The sequence below is a fragment of the Caenorhabditis elegans genome, chromosome III, assembly GCF_000002985.6.
Source record: "Caenorhabditis elegans chromosome III".
Lineage (NCBI taxonomy): Eukaryota > Metazoa > Nematoda > Chromadorea > Rhabditida > Rhabditidae > Caenorhabditis > Caenorhabditis elegans.
In genome coordinates, this window is record NC_003281.10 from 2,003,908 (window position 1) to 2,021,819 (window position 17,912).

Sequence of the window (17,912 nt, forward strand, 5' to 3'; positions counted from 1 at the left end):
ATTTGAATTTTTGGTAACATTTTAACTGTAACCTCTAGTTTTCAGCCCTTAGTCATCAAAATCAAGAAAGTTGTGCATTTTGTCGTGAGATCTGCGGTGTGCGTATGTTTGTGACTACCGTAACCCGAGAATTTCAAATTTCGAGCTAGAAGCCCGTAAAAAAATTCCATGGAATAAAGAATAACGAGAAATTCGAATTTTGTAGTTAAATTTTACAAAAATTAAGAAATTTTAGTGAAATTTTCAGATTTCAAAAATGTTCATCAAAATTCGTTTGCGTATTTTTAGGGTTACCGTAATCCAAAAATTTAAATTTTGAGCTAGGCCCCTTAAAACAAATAGCTAGGGGTGAAAATGAAATGACGAGAAATTCAAAGTTTGTAATCAAAATTCGTAAAAAATGCAAATTTTCAGATTAAATTTTTTTTCAATTTTTTTTCAAAAAACATTTCTTATTGTTGAGAAAATATTCCCAAAACTTTTGTAAATTTTAAGTTTTTTCGTACATCCAAGGTTACATTAAGCCCTAAATTCCCAAGTTTTGGTTCCAAAACCCAAAAAATGTTAGATTTTTCGAACTGTGAGCAAACATTTGATCTACTGAGCTCTAAGTATTTGCTCAGACGTGATCTACTGGTTGGTGATTAATTGTCTCAAGTGATAAAGATTACGATTACGTGGTGATTCAGGTATGATTTATTTTGTAAAAAAAATTGATGAGAATCCGGAAACGTTCTTGGAATTTTTTTTTTTTAACTTTAAAAAAAAATACGAAAAAAAATTTTTTTTTTCGAATTTTTCTAAAATTCGTAACGTTGTCATTTTCAAAGATTTTTTGCTAGTTTTTGTTTTAAAATACGTGCAAAAACTAGTTCTACACAAATAAAAATGTGTTACAAAAATCCGTTCAAAAACTACAGTAACCCGGGACATTTCGTGCCGGGATCCCAAAAAACTTTCAATTTTTTTCAAATATACAAAAATTTGAAAAATAATAACTTTGTCAGTTTTAAAGATTTTTAGCTGATTTTAAACGAAGCATACACACAAAAAATAGATCTGTACATCGAACTGTTAAAATTTAAAAATTGTGCAAAAATTACAGTAACCCGGGAGTTTTCCGTGGCGGTGCTTAAAATTTTTGAGAATTCTATTTTTTAATTTTTCGAAAATCCGTAACTTTGTCAATTTTTGCATGTTCCTACTGGTTTCTTAGCCAAACTTTATGAAAAAATTTGAATTTACAACGAAAAATTGAAAAAAAAAACCAGTGACCACTGAAACTACAGTTACCTCGAGTTTTCGTGGTGAGACCCAAAAATTGGAATTTTTCAAAAAAACCATGTTATATTGAGCTTATCGTGAGCTGAATTTGTATTTTTGAAATCCAAAATTTAGGGGAAATCTAGGAAAAATATAATAAATATAAATTTTTTGAAAAATTTTTTTTTCGAAATTTTCGAAAATCCGTAACTTTGTCCGTTTTTAAGATTTTCATATAATTTTTGCGTCAGAATACGTGTTAATTTTTCAATTCTCCGAAAAAAATTAAACAATCACAATATGTCTTGAAACTACAGTACCCCAAGAGTTTTCGTGGCGGGGAATTAAAAAAAAAACAAATTTTTTTCAGAAATTTTTTTTTGAAATTTGGAAAACTGATAACTTTGTCGTTTTCAAAGGTTTTTTGGCAATTTTTTTAAATTGACCTCCAAACTATATCAACAAAAAAAAAATTTCCCCAAAATGTTTCTAACATTTCTCGAAACATGTTTGTTCGCCGTTTCAAACATATATCACTATCACCAAGGGTTCAAGTGTGCCAATACTTGGCACCCGGGTAAACAAAGTGACCCCATGCCTCCCCTCTGCCCCCTACCGGCGCCCTCCCGGGGAGCAGACAAAAACAAAGAGCAAATATCCCGTGGAGCCATATCCCACCGGGATATTTCTGCCAAAAATATCACTTATCACCCCAAAACATCCGGTTTTCCTTCGAAATTTTCAAAATTTCCGGGCAAACACATACTTCCTGGGCTCCGCCCACTTATTGGCTCCGCCTAAAATTTCCTGGTGGCTCGGAATGCTAGACTCTATCATTTGTACTTTCTTATTGCTAAAATGAAAGGTCTTTTCAAATTATTATCGATTATTTTGGGGATTTGCCAATTGGCTCTGTCGCTGAGCACAATTGCTGATATGGACAGGATGAAGCATGATTTGTCAAAGTTTTTGTCGATTTCAAGGTGAGATTTTTATATTTTCATATTTTCAGAAAAAAACTCAAAATTTTCCTGATAATTTCAAAAAAAATCAGCTAAAAAGGTTTAAAACTGAGTAAGTTATAGATAATTTAAATTTTTTAAAAAAATTAAAAAAAAATTTTGGAAATTTTTGTTAATTTTTGAGTCCCGCCACGAAAACACTTGGGTTACTGTAGTAGTTTTACCATTTTGTTAACAATTTTTTAGACTTACTTTAAAACAAAAAATGAGCTAAAAATCTTGAAAATTGACAAAGTTATCGATATTCGAAAAATCCAAAATTATCAAAAAAAAAAGTTTTTTTTTCAAAATTTGAGTCCCGCCGCGAAAATTCAACGTTTTTGCATGTTCCGGCAATTTTTGTATTTTTGCCAAATAGAATAATATTCAATGTTTTTCTCGAGAAAATGCGAAACAAAAATTTTGAAAATTGAAAGAGTTATAAATTTTCGAAAATTATCAAAAAAACAATTTTTTTTTGAAAATTTGAGTCCCGCCGCGAAAACTCATATGGTACTGTAGATTCCATATTCCGGCAATTTTTGTATTTTTGCCAAACAAAATAATATTTTATCTTTTTGCACAAAAAAAATTAAAGCAAAATCTTGTAAATTGTCAGAGTTATCGATTTTCGAAAATTATCAAAAAAAAATTTTTTAGAAATTTTTTTTCAATTTGTTTTTTAATTTCTAACTCTGTTAATTTTGATTATTGTTTCTGTTTCTGCGTAAAATGTAGAAAAAACTTTGAAAATTTTCAGATTCAACGAAACAGAAAAATCGGTGGCTCGAGCAGCCATAAAAAGAGCCCTGGAAGCGGTCGGACTGAATTCAATGACCCACACTTTTATTCACGAGGAATCGGTGAGTATTTTCGAAAAAATTGATAATTTCCGAAAAAATCGATAATATTCGATTATTGATTTTATCGATTTTCAGAACGAAGTCGGCGCCAACGTGATTGCTGTGCAAAAAGGTCCGTATTTCGGAACTGGAAATGACAAAATGATGATTCTTTCCGCAAACTATGATACCCTAGAAGGAAATCAAGGTTTGTACAAAAATCGATAATTTTTCCCAGAAAATCAATAATCCCAGGTGTCGATGACAATGGTTCCGGTGTCGCTGCTGTGTTAGAGGCCGCCCGAGTGTTGTCCACGCTGGATAATTTGTATTCCAGGCAGAACACAATTGTCTACGTGTTTTTCGATATGAAGCATAAGGTTAGTGAATTATTGATTTTTTTTTCGGAAATTGGAATTTCCAATAAATTAAAAATCGATAATTTCAATTCCAGGCTCTCGCCGGCTCCCACGCATTTGTCGAAGACGTCCTTCTACCGCTAATGGAACGCACTAACACAAAAGTTGTGGGTACTGTAATCGCCGACGGTCTGCTACATTTTGACCCGTTCCCGGCGTCCCAGGCAATGCCAAATGAGTTCGAGTCGGTAGGTTCATCTTAAAAATCAATAAAATTCTTGAAAAATCGATAATTCATTCAGTTCTTCCCGGAAGCCGCTCAAAAGCTCCACGAGCATTCTCATATGGGAGATTTTATTCAAGTTTCGTCTCGAAGTGATATTGATGACGATTTGGTGCAAAAGTGAGTAGTGAAAAAAGTATTGATTTTTGATCCAAGAAAAAATTATCGATTTTCAGATACACCAGAGCCTACGATCGTTCATGTGAGATGCTCTCTTCAGACTGGTCATTCCATCCATGGTCCCTGAATCTTCAGATGAACCTTGCTAACATCACCTCACTAGACCGGTTATACAAGTTATTCTTTTTTCGATTTTCCTCTACTAATCATTTTAATACTTTTTCCCGCAGAGTAGATAAGAAGACATCGATTTTTAATAGCAATGCACTTTAACGCTTAGAATTGAAAACGAGAAAAAATATATTTAACAAATTAAATAATTTCAGACTCCACCCGTTTTTGTACTCGGATCACTCATCATTTTTCTTCCATTCCAAGCAGAAAAGCGTGCAGATTCCAACCATATATTTGACTGATACATGTAAGTTATTGATTTTTTTTTGAATTAGCAATCGCAGAAGCATCGGCAATGATCGGAATTGTGTTCCGACGCGTGGCCGGTGATCGGAATCTACCTCCAACGTGTTGCCGGTGATCGGAATTAACTTCTGAAGCGTTGTCGGTGATTGGAAAATACCTCCGACGCGTTGCCGGTGATCGGAATTTACTTCTGAAGCGACGCCGGTAGTCAGAATCTACCTCCGATGCATCGCCGGTGATTGGAACCAACTTCCGACGGGTCGCCGGTAGTCAGAATCTACCACCGATGCATGGCCGGTGATCGGAATTTACGTCTGACGCGTCGCCGGTAATCGGAACCTAGTTCTGACCAGTTGCCGGTGATCGAAACATACTTCTGAAGCGCCGCCGGTGATTGGAATCTACCTTAGAGGTGGCGCCAGTAATCGGAATCCACTTCCGACCGGTCGCCGGTGATCGGAATCTACCTCCGATGTGTCGCCAGTGGTCGGGGCCAACCGTCGAAACATCGGCAATGATCGGAATCTACTTCCGACGCGTCGCCGATAATCGAAACCAACTTCCGATACTTCGCCGGTGATCGGAATCTACTTTCGACGTGTTTCCGGTAATCAAATTCTACCTCCGACGTGTTGCCGGTAGTCAGAACCTACCTCCGACGCGTTGACGATGATCGGAGCCTACTTCGGAATCGTCACCGGTGATCGGAATCTACTTCAGAAGCGCGGCCGGTGATGCTCTTCTAAAGAAAATTTATTAAAATCAAAAAAATCAATAAAATCAATAAAACCACCAAAATCCAAATTTCAGTAAACCTCCGCGGTGTCCGGCAGTACTGTGTGCAATGTGATGGTCTCTACATGATGACTGAACAAAACATGAAATTCCTGGCATTGATGACAGATTCTCTGATCAGATTATTGATTGATATGAGCGGATCGTCGGCGTCAGCCGTCGTCGATGACTTGTACAGCTTCATGTTCAATATCGATGTGGAATAAGAAGAAAAATCGATAATTACCGGTTTTTGTTGAAAAACGTGTATGTATATATTTTTATTACGTCAGATTGTTATACAGATTTCTATTGATCTTATATTAAATTTTGAATATGAATTTTTATTTAAATTTGACCTACACATCATCAAGATAATACCGGTTAACACACGAATATTTGAGAATGCATGACGTCATATAGTATTCGCAAGAAAAAGCAGTACTTGGGTTACCCGGGCGATTAGGAAATGGCACAAAAATCAATAATAAATTTGAATTTGAATAGACATTTAGAATATTGCATCAGACTCGTCCTTTCGCACTTTGTTATGGTGGATCAGAGACGCGTGGACCTGGAAAAATCGATAATTGAAATTTTTCAAAAAAGTATTGTTTTAGAACAAGATATCGACGACGCGTTGGAACACATTTCTGAGTGTCGGTGAAGCGTCGGAACACGATTCCGATCATTGCCGGTGCGTCGGAAATTTATTCCGATCATTGCCGGTGCGTCGGAAATGCATTCTTATCATCAGCGGTGCGTCGGAAATTTATTCCGATTATCGGCGATGCGTCGGAACACAACTCCAATCATTGCCGGTGCGTCGGAAATTTATTTCGATCATCGCCGGTGCTTCGGACTTTAGTTCTGATCATCGCCGGTGCTTCGGACTTTAGTTCTGATCATCGCCGGCGCGTCGGAAATTCATTCCGTTTATCGCCGATGCGTCGGAACACAATTCCGATGATCGCCGGTGCGTCGGGAATTTATTCCGATCATTGCCGGTGCGTCGGAAATGCATTCTTATCATCAGCGGTGCGTCGGAAATTTATTCCGATTATCGGCGATGCGTCGGAACACAACTCCAATCATTGCCGGTGCGTCGGAAATTTATTTCGATCATCGCCGGTGCTTCGGACTTTAGTTCTGATCATCGCCGGCGCGTCGGAAATTCATTCCGTTTATCGCCGATGCGTCGGAACACAATTCCGATGATCGCCGGTGCGTCGGGAATTTATTCCGATCACCGGCGATGCGTCGGAACACAATTCCGATAATCGCCGGTGCGTCGGAAAATTATTCCGATCATCGGCGATGCGACGGAAATTCATTCCGTTTATCGGCGATGCGTCGGAAAACAATTCCGATTATCACCGGTGCGTCGGAAAATAATTCCGATCATCGACGGTACGTCGGAAGTTTATTCCGATCAACGCCGATGCGTTGGAAATTTATTCCGATCACCGCCGGTGCATCGGAAATTCATTCCGATCATCGCCGGTGCATCGGAAATTCATTCCGATCACCGCCGGTGCATCGGAAATTCATTCCGATCATCGCCGATGCGTCGGAAATTTATTCCAATCACCGGCGATGCGTCGGAACACAATTCCAATCATTGCCGGTGCGTCGGAAATTTAAAAAAAAATCAATAAAACTCACTGTTCTCGATATCAACGTGTGCGATCCATCTTTTTTCCTCGAACTACTGTCGATCGAGATATCGTTAAAAACGACTTGATGTTGTGGAGTGAATGTCGACGAGACCGACCTGAAAAAATCAATAATTAATTTTTTCCCCCAAACTATAAATCGATTGCAGAAAATTGCATTCCAAAAGATAATCTGATAGATTTCAATAGGGTGAGTGAAAGATGGTAGAAATGGTGAGTAATAAGATAGCACCGGTAAAAAAAATCGATATCGATTTTTGTCTCAAAACTTACCTTTGACCAATCTGCGGTGGTTTGAGAACTTAAAATTGTTAGAAAATCAATAAAAAATTTTCAAAAAATAAAAATTTTTTGCTAGACAAAAAGCGAAATCACTACAAATTTGTGTGTGTTAGTACCTGTTAATAATTTGTCTCGGCTCTCCTTTGTTAGTGTAATTAGTTCCGCCGTTGACCGGAATGTAGACCTGAACAAAATCAAACTAAGGTTAACAGAAATTAGCGGCGCCGAAAAGCCGAAAAACAGATAGTTAGAAAAAACTGAAACCGGAGATTTTATTGATTTTTGATAATTGATTTTAAAAAATATCAATAATTCAAAAATATCAAAATATACCTTCTGAAAATGATGTCGCATATTTTTCTTCCTGCCAAATGTTGCATACACCGCATTCCTAAATTTTTTGTTCAGGAAGCAATATGTGATGGGATTGGTGCATGAAGAAATATAGGTAAGAAGAGTGATGAATGTGTTGATATCGCTGTTCCAGACAGATAAGTTGAGGCTCTAAAAAATCAATACTTTACTTGGATGTGCGCCGATGATCGGAAGCTGGTTCCGATACATCGCCGATGATTAGAGCACGGTTCTGATGCCTCGCCGATGATCAGAAATTGGTTCCGACGAATCGCCGGTAGTTGGAATTTAGCTCCGATGCATTGCCGATAATTGCCACCTGGTTCCGATGCATTGGAAATGATCGGAAAATGGTTCCAATGCATTGCCGATAGTCGGAACCTGTTTCCGATGCATCGGCAATGATCGGAACTCTGCTCCGACGCATCGGTAATGATCGGAACCTGGTTCCGATGCATCGCCGATAGTCAGAATCCGGTTCCGATGCATCGGAAATAATCGGAACCAACTGCCGACGTATCGCCGATTATCGGAACCTGGTTCCGATGCATCGCCGATAGTCAGAATCCGGTTCCGATGCATCGGCAATAATCGGAACCAACTGCCGACGTATCGCCGATTATCGGAACCTGGTTCCAACCCATCGGCAATGATCGGAAATTGATTCCGATGCATCGCCGATGATCAGAGCCAGGTTCTGATGAATCGCCTATAATCGGAAATTGGTTTCGATGTATCGCCGGTAGTTGGAATTTAGCTCCGATGCATTGCCGATAATCGGCACCTGGTTCCGATGTATTGGCAATAATCGGAACCTCGCTCCGATGCATCGCCGATGATCGGAACCTGGTTCCGATGCATCGCAGATAGTCAGAATCCGGTTCCGATGCATCGGCAATAATCGGAACCAACTGCCGACGTATCGCCGATTATCGGAACCTGGTTCCAACCCATCGGCAATGATCGGAAATTGATTCCGACGCATTGCCGGCAGTCATAACCTAGTTCGGATGCATTGCCGCCAGTCATAACCTGGCTCCGATGCATGTCCGATAGTCGGAACTAGGTTCCGATGAATCGCCGATGATCGGGACCTTACCGCGAGCATCACCAACGTTATTGATTTTTCTACAAACTCACTTGAAACGAGTCTCCCGCGATCAATAACAACCACCAGATGTAGGAAGGCGTCCAACAACAGAAAAAGATAATTACGACAACAATGAGCATTCTGCAAAAAAATCGATAATTCGATAGCCACCTGACTCATATTTTTTTAAAACTCACTTAATCACTCTTTGCTTTGCCATTGCACTTTTCTGAGTGTGCGTAGACCTTAAACTAGGATTTTCGAGGCAAATTGATGTGTCGGATTTGCGATGCCCAAAGTTTGGGTGTTGCACGCTGAAAGTTTCAAAAATCGATAACAAAACCAAAAAATCAATAATCAACTCACGTTTTATCTTGCTGACTAAAAGTCAGCTTGTTCGACAGCTTATTCCAGAACGATAACTTTTGCTCGTCGGTCATCGACGCAACAATTGCTAAAAATCGATAATTATTGATTTTTTTTTGTGAAAATATCGATTTTCGAAAAATCAAGTTTTCAGGATATGGACAAAGGGAGATCACACTATCGGGTAAGTTTTTTGATGCATAACAGGGGTAGAAAACATTGGGTAAATCAAAAAAAAAAAAGTCAATAATCACTCACTAAAAATTAAAATTCTAATCAAAACCAAAACAAAATTATTTTTTGAAAAAAAAAACAAATTAGGGACCCTGAAATTCAATTATGATGAAGAAAAGAAAAAAAAACTTTAAAAAAAAATTTTCTTGAAAATTAAAAAAAAAAGGTTTTTCCCTAAAATATCGATTTTTAAAATATTGATTTTTATAACAAAAAAGTTGATTTTTCGCTAAAATATCAATTTTTAGAATATTGATTTTTTGCTAAAATATTGATTTTCACGGAAATATAGATTTTCTGCAAAAATATCGATTTTTTCTAATAAAAATAAAATTAAAAATTTTTTTCACAATTATCGATTATTCTCGAAATTATCGATTTTCACTCAAACTGAACAAAAAAAATCAATAAAACCCAAAATCACAAGAAAAACGACACCTGGCGGGGGAAACAACACTCCATCACTACGACAGTCGGACAGGCACTGAAGGCGGAACTCTTCGAAATTATCGATTTTTCCGGGCAGCTGCAGAAGTTGCGGCTTCGATCGATTTTTCTGCTGAATCGGCGGCGGCGGTGTCAGGGTACTGAAGGGGTTAGTGGTGTTGTTGCAGGAAAACGTGTTCAACGCGATGCACGACGTGGCACGAGCTAATTGCGAGCTACCGACGAGCACATTGTTCAACAAAAGGTGAGCCGAGTCAGAGTGGGAGCCTAAATTTTTAGCACCTGTGGTTGTGGCGGTGGCGAGCGGCGGATCCACAGAGGCGATTTCCAGTTTGATGCCGGATTTTAGGGAGGTAATGACGTTGCCGTACAAACCCGCCATCACAACTAGCGGGATTACAAGTAGGACGACGGTCATGTATACCTGAAAATATATTATCGATTTTAAGTGAAATTTCCGATTTTCCTGGAAACTATTGATTTTCCATTATGCTTCCAATTTTTGGGAAAATCTCGATTTTCCGTAAAAGTATTGATTTTTAGTGAAATTATCGATTTTTAGTGGAATTATCAATTTTCCGTAGAAGTATTGATTTTTCCTTAAAATTATCGATTTTTCGTAAAAATATTGATTTTTCGTAAAATTATCGATTTTCCTTAAAATTATCGATTTTCCGTAGAAGTATTGATTTTTCCTTAAAATTATCGATTTTCCGTAAAAGTATTGATTTTTAGTGAAATTATCGATTTTCCTTAAAATTATCGATTTTTCGTAAAAATATTGATTTTTAGTGAAATTATCGATTTTCCTTAAAATTATCGATTTTTCGTAAAAATATTGATTTTTAGTGAAATTATCGATTTTCCTTAAAATTATCGATTTTCCGTAAAAGTATTGATTTTTAGTGAAATTATCGATTTTTCCATAAAATTATCGATTTTCAAATATATCCAAATGCTTGTTGGCCGGAAATTCAAATTTTCGAATATGTTTTGCCGGGAAATTCAAATTTTCAAATATTTTTAGGCGGGAAATTCCAATTTTCCATTATTTTTCAGCGGTAAACTGAAATTTTCAGAAATTTTTCAGCGGGAAATTCAAATTTTCCGAGTGATTTTATTTTTTTCATATAAGAAACCTGATAAGCAAAATGATAAATCGGCGGATGAATTGGAGCACACGTGTATCCATTCGAGCTATACGTTTGTTGTTCGTACATAAAAAGCATCAGAATATTGGCGGCAATGGCGATCACCCACACAAGTGTGATCATTGCGTAGGCGTGGGATCTGAACATGTGGTTTTTTCCGGTTTTTGGTTAGTTTTAATTTTTTTTCAGGTAAAAATTCAAAATGAGCAAAGTATAAGCTTTTTGAAAAATATAAATACGACATGGTTTGGCATAAAAAAATTTCAAAAAAATTTTTTCGAAAATTTTCGAAAATCGATAACTCGGTCAGTTTTCCAGATTTTAAAGTGTTTCACTTATATTTAAAAAAAAAGTTTAGACTAATTGAAAAAAATAATGTGATATCATACATAAATTGGAAATCATTGAATACGATAGATTTCGCTGACGGACCCAAAAAGTTTCAAGAAAATGACAATTTTTAAACTGCTCATGTTTATACTTTTCTGAAAGCTCGCTTTAAGTTTCATTTGATTAAAAATAGCATTTTTGATATGCATTGAAAATTTAAAAAAATCTCACCTGGTTTGCCAAATCCTTGAGTGAAGCGGCTTGCAAATTGCAAAGTACCTCTCGAATGCGATTACTGCTAGGGTGTACGCTGAAGCAGTGACTACTACGGCTGAAAATTCAATTTTTTTGAAAAATGAAAATTAAATAATTTTTTTCAGAAAAAAAAATTTCAAAAAAAAACATTTTTCGAAGATTTTCGAAAATCGATAACTCCGCCAGTTTTTGAGATTTTTTGCTCATTTTTTAAGTATAAAGTAGATAAATATTTTATTTACACAGTTAAAATAATTTCAACTCAACCCCATCAAGAGATACTGTAGAAAACTCACGTTGCAAATAAGCCAAAATTTTGCACATATAATTGCCGAACATCCAACAATTCATAACCATGGAGACAAGTGTCGGCGGCATACAAACCACTGATAACATCATATCCGATGCCGCCAGATTCATTAAATATATATTGGTTATTGATCGCATTGCACGTTGCTGAAAAAATCGATTTTTTTAGGAATTTGAAAAATTTGAAAATCGGTCAAAAAAATCGATAATTTTCGAAAAATCAAAAATGTATTTTTAATAAATCTATAATTTTACGAAAATCAATAAAATCACAAAAATCGATAATTTCTTAAAAAAGACATTTTTTTGAGTTTTGCAGTTTTAGAATCTATCCAAGTTTTCTTATTTACAAAATTTATCACAAAAATTGTTTTGCTGCAAAAATCAATAAATCTCTTTTAAAAAATCGATAATTACTCACCTTAATAATCACTATCAAAACCACCGAATTTCCGACGACTGATAGCAAAAAAATCATGAAAAACGTCACGGCGATTGTGTAATTTTCTGTTGTACCACGAAACCGGCATATTTCCTCCTGATGTACCGTTGACATTGTGGTGGATAAACTGAAAATGATGAAGTTTAAAGACTAAATTTTAAACAAAGTTTATTTTAGCTTGCCGAGACGATTAAAATAAGTATATGACTAGGTTTGCCGGATTTTGAAAATTTTTGCTATTTTTGAGTCCCGCCACGAAACCTGGTGGCTCAACATGATAACTAGAATTTTTCAAGATTTTTTTAAATTAATTTTCACAATTTCTAGTTAAAAAAAATAAAAAAAATAATTTGAAAATCTTAAAAACTGACAAAGTTATCGATTTTCGAAATTTCAAAAACATGTTCGAAATTTTTTTTTTGCAATATTTTTTAAATATTTTCTCTTGCATTTTTCGCTTGCCTGAATAACTTTTTCTAACATTTTCAGTATAATAAATATCAGAAAACTGAATTGACAGAAAAGCGTGAAAAAAGTGATGTGAGGGAGGTTTTAATTAATGGTGGGGGGGGGGGGGGGAAGCCGCATGAAAATGAGGAATTAAAAGAGCGGAAACTATCATTTCTAAGGGTCAAGAATTACAGAAAAGAGCTTTAAAATGTGCATTGGTGGCCTTTAAAATATAGTTTGAACTTTTGGGAAATGTTGGAAATTTTTGAAAAAAAAATTTTTTGGAAATTTTTTTTTATTTTCAACTTTCAGGTTTTCCAAAAATCCATAACTTTGTCAGGTTTTGAATTTTTTTGCTAATTTTTGTTTTAAAATGTGTTAAAATATTTTGACCAATCGAAAAAGTTATCAACAATTAAGGTTCTTCACTAAAATCGGTAGAAATCAGAGTTTTCGTGGTGGGACCCAAAATACCCCAAAAAAGCACAGAATTTCTGAAAATTGGCAGAGCATAGGCATGAGTATACTTTTCTGAAAACTTAAAATAAACTAAATATGTTAGAAATAATATTTCAGACAAAATAACAAAAGTTAGAAACAAGATTGAGTTGAATTCTGAAAAATACTGAATTTAAAAATTTTGGAAAAAAAACTTTTTTTAAAATTTTTTTGAAAATTCACAATTTTGCCAATTTTTTTGATTTATGCTATTTCTTGACTTCAAATGTTAAAAAATTATTTTTCCATTTGAAAGTATAAAATAAAACTACAAAAAGCAGCAGAACCAAAAGTTCGAGTAAAGAATAAAAAGAGTTGCAAATTTTCGAAAAAAAAATCCGAAATTTTCGGAACTTTCAAACCAATAACTCAATTTTCCCATACTCTATTGTGAACCTAAAAAAAAACAAAATTTGTTACAATTTTTTCGAGAAACTGAACTTTTGACAAGATTCTTCTGGAAAAAGCCATGTTTACACTAACAAACGGGTAAGCTTAAGCCTGTGTGGGGAAATGTTTATTCCAATGCTTTTAGTGGAAATTTCGAAGTTTTTAGAAACTTTGGATTTGTGCTCAATGAGCAACATTTGAACTATTGGTCACTTTTGGTGGGATAAAAAATTATCGAAGAAAAACTTTTTTTTTTGGATTTTTTTTTTCAAAATGGTCCCAAAATTTGCAGAATTTCATTTTTTTAAATTTGAGTTCAAAAATGTGTTTTCGCTAACCGAAAGCTTTCAAAAAAGTATAATCATGAATGTTGAATTTGATGTTGAATTTTTCTCGAAAATTTTGGGTCCCGCCACGAAAACTCTTGGGGTTACTGTAGAAAAAGAGTTACTGCGCAAAAATTATTTTTCTCGACTTATTTGTGAATTTATACTTCTTTTATGGTAAAAAGTTAGCGAAAAATCTTAAAAGTGGACTTTTGGCGGATTTTCGAAAATATTGAAAAAAAAAACTATGATGGAAAATTTTAAAACTACAGTAACCAAAACAATATCGCGTTGGGACCCAAATTAATTCAATTGTTGTATTCAGTACATCAAGAGCTTCCAAATAAGCTCCATATCGCCTAGGTTGGGTTATTTTGCTTGAAAATTGAAAATTCGGGTCTCGCCACGATTTAAAGGCACATTGAGGGTTGGATTTTTAAAATGGTCGGAAAATATTCGTGATGGGTGCCATTTGAAAGCTCTCGGTGTGTTGAATTTGAAAATTGCGGAAATGAAAAATTTTAGAGGAATATCGAAATAAAATAGTTTGAAAATAATTTTCAAAATTTTTTTCTTTAATCTCAAACACAACTTTTTTTCCAAAATTTTGAATTTTTTTTTTGAAAAAAAAATTCAAACAGCTGTACAAATCCTACAAAACTAAAGAAAAAAAAATTTAAAAAAAGATCTATGTGCTAAAAAGTGGGCGGAGCCAAAGATGGAAATTGGAAAATTGGGCGAACTCTCAAAATTGGCTGAAATTTTTGCTCTTTTCTGGTTTTTCGTCGGGGTTTTTTCTGTAAGTTCATTTTTTGTTAAAAAAAAGTTATTTTGAATCGGTACCCACGCAAATTTTTAAATTTTGGAAATAAAAAAAAAATAAAAATTTCGAAAAAAAAAATTCGAAAAAAAAAATCAGAACCTACTTAAAACTGCAAACTTTCTTAGAAAATGTCGTCACACACACACCCTCACCTCCTCTTCTCTGAATGGGAAATGGCCGGTTAAGTGGCGCAGGGGACACACGAAGGTGTCTACGCGGTGAAGCACCCCCCGCTGAAAGTCCCCTCCGAAAAAATTCGGTTGAACACGTAGAGAAATATGTGTTCTATGGGTTAAAAAGGTCAACGGGTTTTTTGTTAGAACAAAAAGTCTAAGAAATTCTGATAGTTTTGACCTAGTTTTCGCACTTTTGAAATTATTGAAAAAAATTGAAAAAAAAATGTTTCGAACATTTTCGAAAATTTGTAACTTTGTCCGTTTTTGAGATAGTACGGAGATTTATGGCTTAAAATTTTCAGAAGTATTTGCTCTCTTCACGATAAATGCAAAAAACCAATTCTGCGTTCAAAATTTATGAATTCTCAAAGTTTTCGTGGCGGGACCCAAACTTTCCAAAAAAAAAAAAAAGATTAAAATTTCTTTTTCTTTGAAAACCCATTTGCTTTTACTGCTAATAGGCCCCCAGTATGCCTAGCATGTCTAGGTTAAGCCTAAAAATTTTCTAAAAATTTCTAACTCCATGCGCCTTTAAAACGTGGTGAGGCCCTGAATTTTGGATTTACCGTAACCTAGGCAATATGGATGGCATTTGGAAACACTCAGTCTGCTTGATTTTAAATTTTACGTTGAAAAAATAGCCTCAACACAAAACTTTTCGAGTTTTTAAGTAGTTTCTAAGTTTTTCAATTTTTTTTCAAAAAATGTTTTTTCGAATATTTTCGAAAATTCGTAACTTTGTCAGTTTTTGAGATTTTCGAATAAGGTTTGACTTATTACGTGTATAATTATTTTTTCTAAGCGTAAAAATTACAAACAACTAGTTTCGAATACAAAAATCGGTAAAACCTTAGTTTTCTTTGCGGAACCCAAAAGTTAATTTTCAAAATATGTCGAAGCTTTTCAAAACTCCGTAACTTTGTCAGCTTTTGAAAATTTTTTTGTTTCTTATTATTTAAAGTTTTAAATAACTAGATAAAATTAGAAAAATAATTTTATAAACGAAACTACAGTAACCCGAAGGGTTTTCGTGGCGGGACCCTAAAATATCATAAATATGTGGGGAAATGTAATATGGACATGATGGGGGTTGTTGGAAAGGTTTCAAAAAGTTAAATAAGGTGAAATAAACAAAGTAAAAATTTCCAAGTTTAAAAAAATTTTCGACCAAAAAAAAATTTGTTTTTCGAAACTTTCAAAATTCTCCAAAACTATCACAATAATTATTTATGGTCCCCAAGTTCTATAAAACGTTGCAAAAACGGCTTGAAAAGCTCAATACGGGTGAAACGACGAGTTAAGCCCTTGTGACGGGGGCTAGCGCGCCCCGTGAGAAGCGAAAGATTAGCGCATTTTCTTCAAATTTTCTCGACTTTAGACGAGTAGTGAGGATTCAGAATTTTCTTTAGAAAACTAGAAAAAAGAAAAAGAAGAAGATACGGAGATGTTATTGGATGATTCAGAAAATTAGAAGGGGAGCAGGCGTGAGAGACCTTCGGCGGAAAATACGATCAGATGTCTATTCGAGTGCAATTTGTTGTGTGTTTTGAACGTCTAGAATATCATGGAAAGTCTATAAAGTAATTAAAACCCGGAAACTAGTTGTAAATGTTTTTTTGAAAAATTAAAAAAAAAACTTTAAAATTTTTCAAAAAAAATGTTTTTTCAAATTTTTTTTTTTGAAATTTGAACTTTTTTTCGAAATTTTTGATACCAGGGCTTTCAAAAATTCACAACGACACCCATCTAGTCATATACGCCTTTAAATCGTTGCGAGACCCAGCATTTTAAAAATCTGGCAGACCATAATTTTCCAAAAAAAATCCAAAAAACTACCAAAAAAAGAGGAGGCAATTTTCGAAAATTTCAGCCATTTTCCAGTACAGAGTTCAAATATTTTCCAACACGAAAAAAATTTTTTTGTATATTTTTACAGTCACTCTTAACGTTTTTGTGGAGGGAGCCTGGAAATCTCAAAAATACAAAAAATCCAAAAAAGTATTTTTTCTAAAAATTTTGGAAATTTTCCGATTTTTCAAAAATTCATAACTTTTTCAGTTTTCAAGTTTTTCAACTGATTTTTGGCTTTAAATTTGTGAAATCTTATTGGCTAAATGTTAAAATTAACTTTTACACAGTAATATTTTTTTCTACAGTAGCCCCAAGAGTTTTCGAGTCGGGACCCAAAATATTCGATAAAAATTAAAAATGAGCAGAACATAGTCATGTTTATACTTTTTTGAAAGCTCTTGTTAAGCTGAAGCACATTTTTACTTTGAAACAAAATTCTAGAAATTTTGGAACAATTTTTAAAAAATTATTTTGAAAAAAATTCTGAAAATTTTTTTTTAAGTTGGAAAATTTTTCGATTTTTAAAAATTTCATAACTTTGCAATTTTTCGAGAATTTTAGATGGTTTTAACCTAAAATGTGTAAAATTTAATTGACTAAATGCTCGAATTAATTTTTACACAATAGAATTTATTCTACAGTAACCCCAAAAGTTTTCCTGGTGGGACCCAAAATTTCAAAAAAAAAAGTTGTTGCAGTTTTTGAAAACCCATAACTTTGCCAATTTTTGACTTTATTCAAAGATTTTAAAGTTACAATTTGTGAAAATTTATGGCCTAAATGACAAAAAAATTTTTAAAGTCAATAGGTACAATACTACACTAACCCAAAGAGTTTTCGTGGTGGGACCCAAAACTTTAAAAAAAAATTACGAGACAAGCCGGAATTTTCAGATATTTAAAAGCTAGCAGAGCCTTTCCGAGATTTCTCAGAATCTGATGATGTTTTCCGAACAAAAATCTTCTGTTCCAGTAACTCAATCAACTAATTTTTGATCTAATTTTCGGCGGGAAAAAAGGAGAAAAAAGGAGAAAAACTGCCGCTCACTTGCTGTTCAATGTCCATATTGGCGGCGGTGAAGTGGCGTTCAGAAGCTCCAAAAATGACGAAGAATTCATTGTATCATAATTGGTGATGTTCTCATCGTCCGCCGCATTCATAATGGTGTTCCTGAAAAAATTTAAAAAACTAGGGATTTTTTGGAAAAAACATTTTTTTTTGCGAATGAGGAAGTAAGAAGGGGCAAGGGAAACTGGAAAAATAGTAAATAAAAAAATAAAATACAATTGGATTAAAAAAATTCAGTAAAAAGTTAGCGAAAATTTGAAAAAAGTTGTAAGGTTGGGAAATTAGGAAAAAAGCTTTTGGAAAAAAATTTGAATTTTTTTAAATTTAAAGTT

The 17,912-nt window shown here is 34.5% G+C and overlaps 2 protein-coding genes and 1 non-coding gene across 8 annotated transcripts; 1 reads left to right on the plus strand and 2 right to left on the minus strand.

Annotated features, from left to right (window-relative positions):
• Positions 1–2,121: 2,121 nt before the first annotated feature.
• On the plus strand, positions 2,122–5,415 carry Y39A3B.1 (Peptidase M28 domain-containing protein; the record flags this gene model as incomplete). Of its 2 annotated transcripts, none has more annotated exons than NM_001404274.1 (9): positions 2,122–2,246; positions 3,025–3,127; positions 3,203–3,314; positions 3,362–3,486; positions 3,561–3,713; positions 3,768–3,868; positions 3,925–4,044; positions 4,195–4,289; positions 5,099–5,415. In NM_001404274.1, 9 exons carry the CDS (start codon positions 2,122–2,124, stop codon positions 5,287–5,289), a joined length of 1,125 nt encoding a protein of 374 aa, NP_001391136.1. The 2 variants fall into 2 exon arrangements, with proteins under 2 accessions (NP_001391136.1, NP_497490.2); NM_065089.2 differs by having other exon boundaries at positions 3,925–4,035; positions 5,099–5,289.
• On the minus strand, positions 4,382–4,531 carry Y39A3B.6. Its single transcript, NR_052120.1, has one exon. It is a non-coding gene; the product is annotated as an Unclassified non-coding RNA Y39A3B.6 (non-coding RNA).
• ckr-2 (G-protein coupled receptors family 1 profile domain-containing protein) lies at positions 5,392–17,688 on the minus strand (the record flags this gene model as incomplete). Of its 5 annotated transcripts, none has more annotated exons than NM_001381755.2 (13): positions 5,392–5,636; positions 6,728–6,836; positions 7,137–7,204; positions 7,354–7,524; positions 8,515–8,605; positions 8,662–8,778; positions 8,831–8,918; positions 9,794–9,935; positions 10,651–10,801; positions 11,224–11,323; positions 11,544–11,703; positions 11,978–12,125; positions 17,560–17,688. In NM_001381755.2, the coding sequence occupies 13 exons, from the start codon at positions 17,670–17,672 to the stop codon at positions 5,574–5,576; spliced, it is 1,521 nt and encodes a 506-aa protein (NP_001367974.1). The 5 variants fall into 5 exon arrangements, with proteins under 5 accessions (NP_001367974.1, NP_001367972.1, NP_001370897.1 ...); NM_001381757.1 differs by having other exon boundaries at positions 5,395–5,636; positions 9,503–9,935; positions 17,560–17,682; NM_001381756.1 differs by having other exon boundaries at positions 5,574–5,636; positions 9,503–9,935; positions 17,560–17,672.
• Between the last annotated feature and the right edge of the window lie 224 nt (positions 17,689–17,912).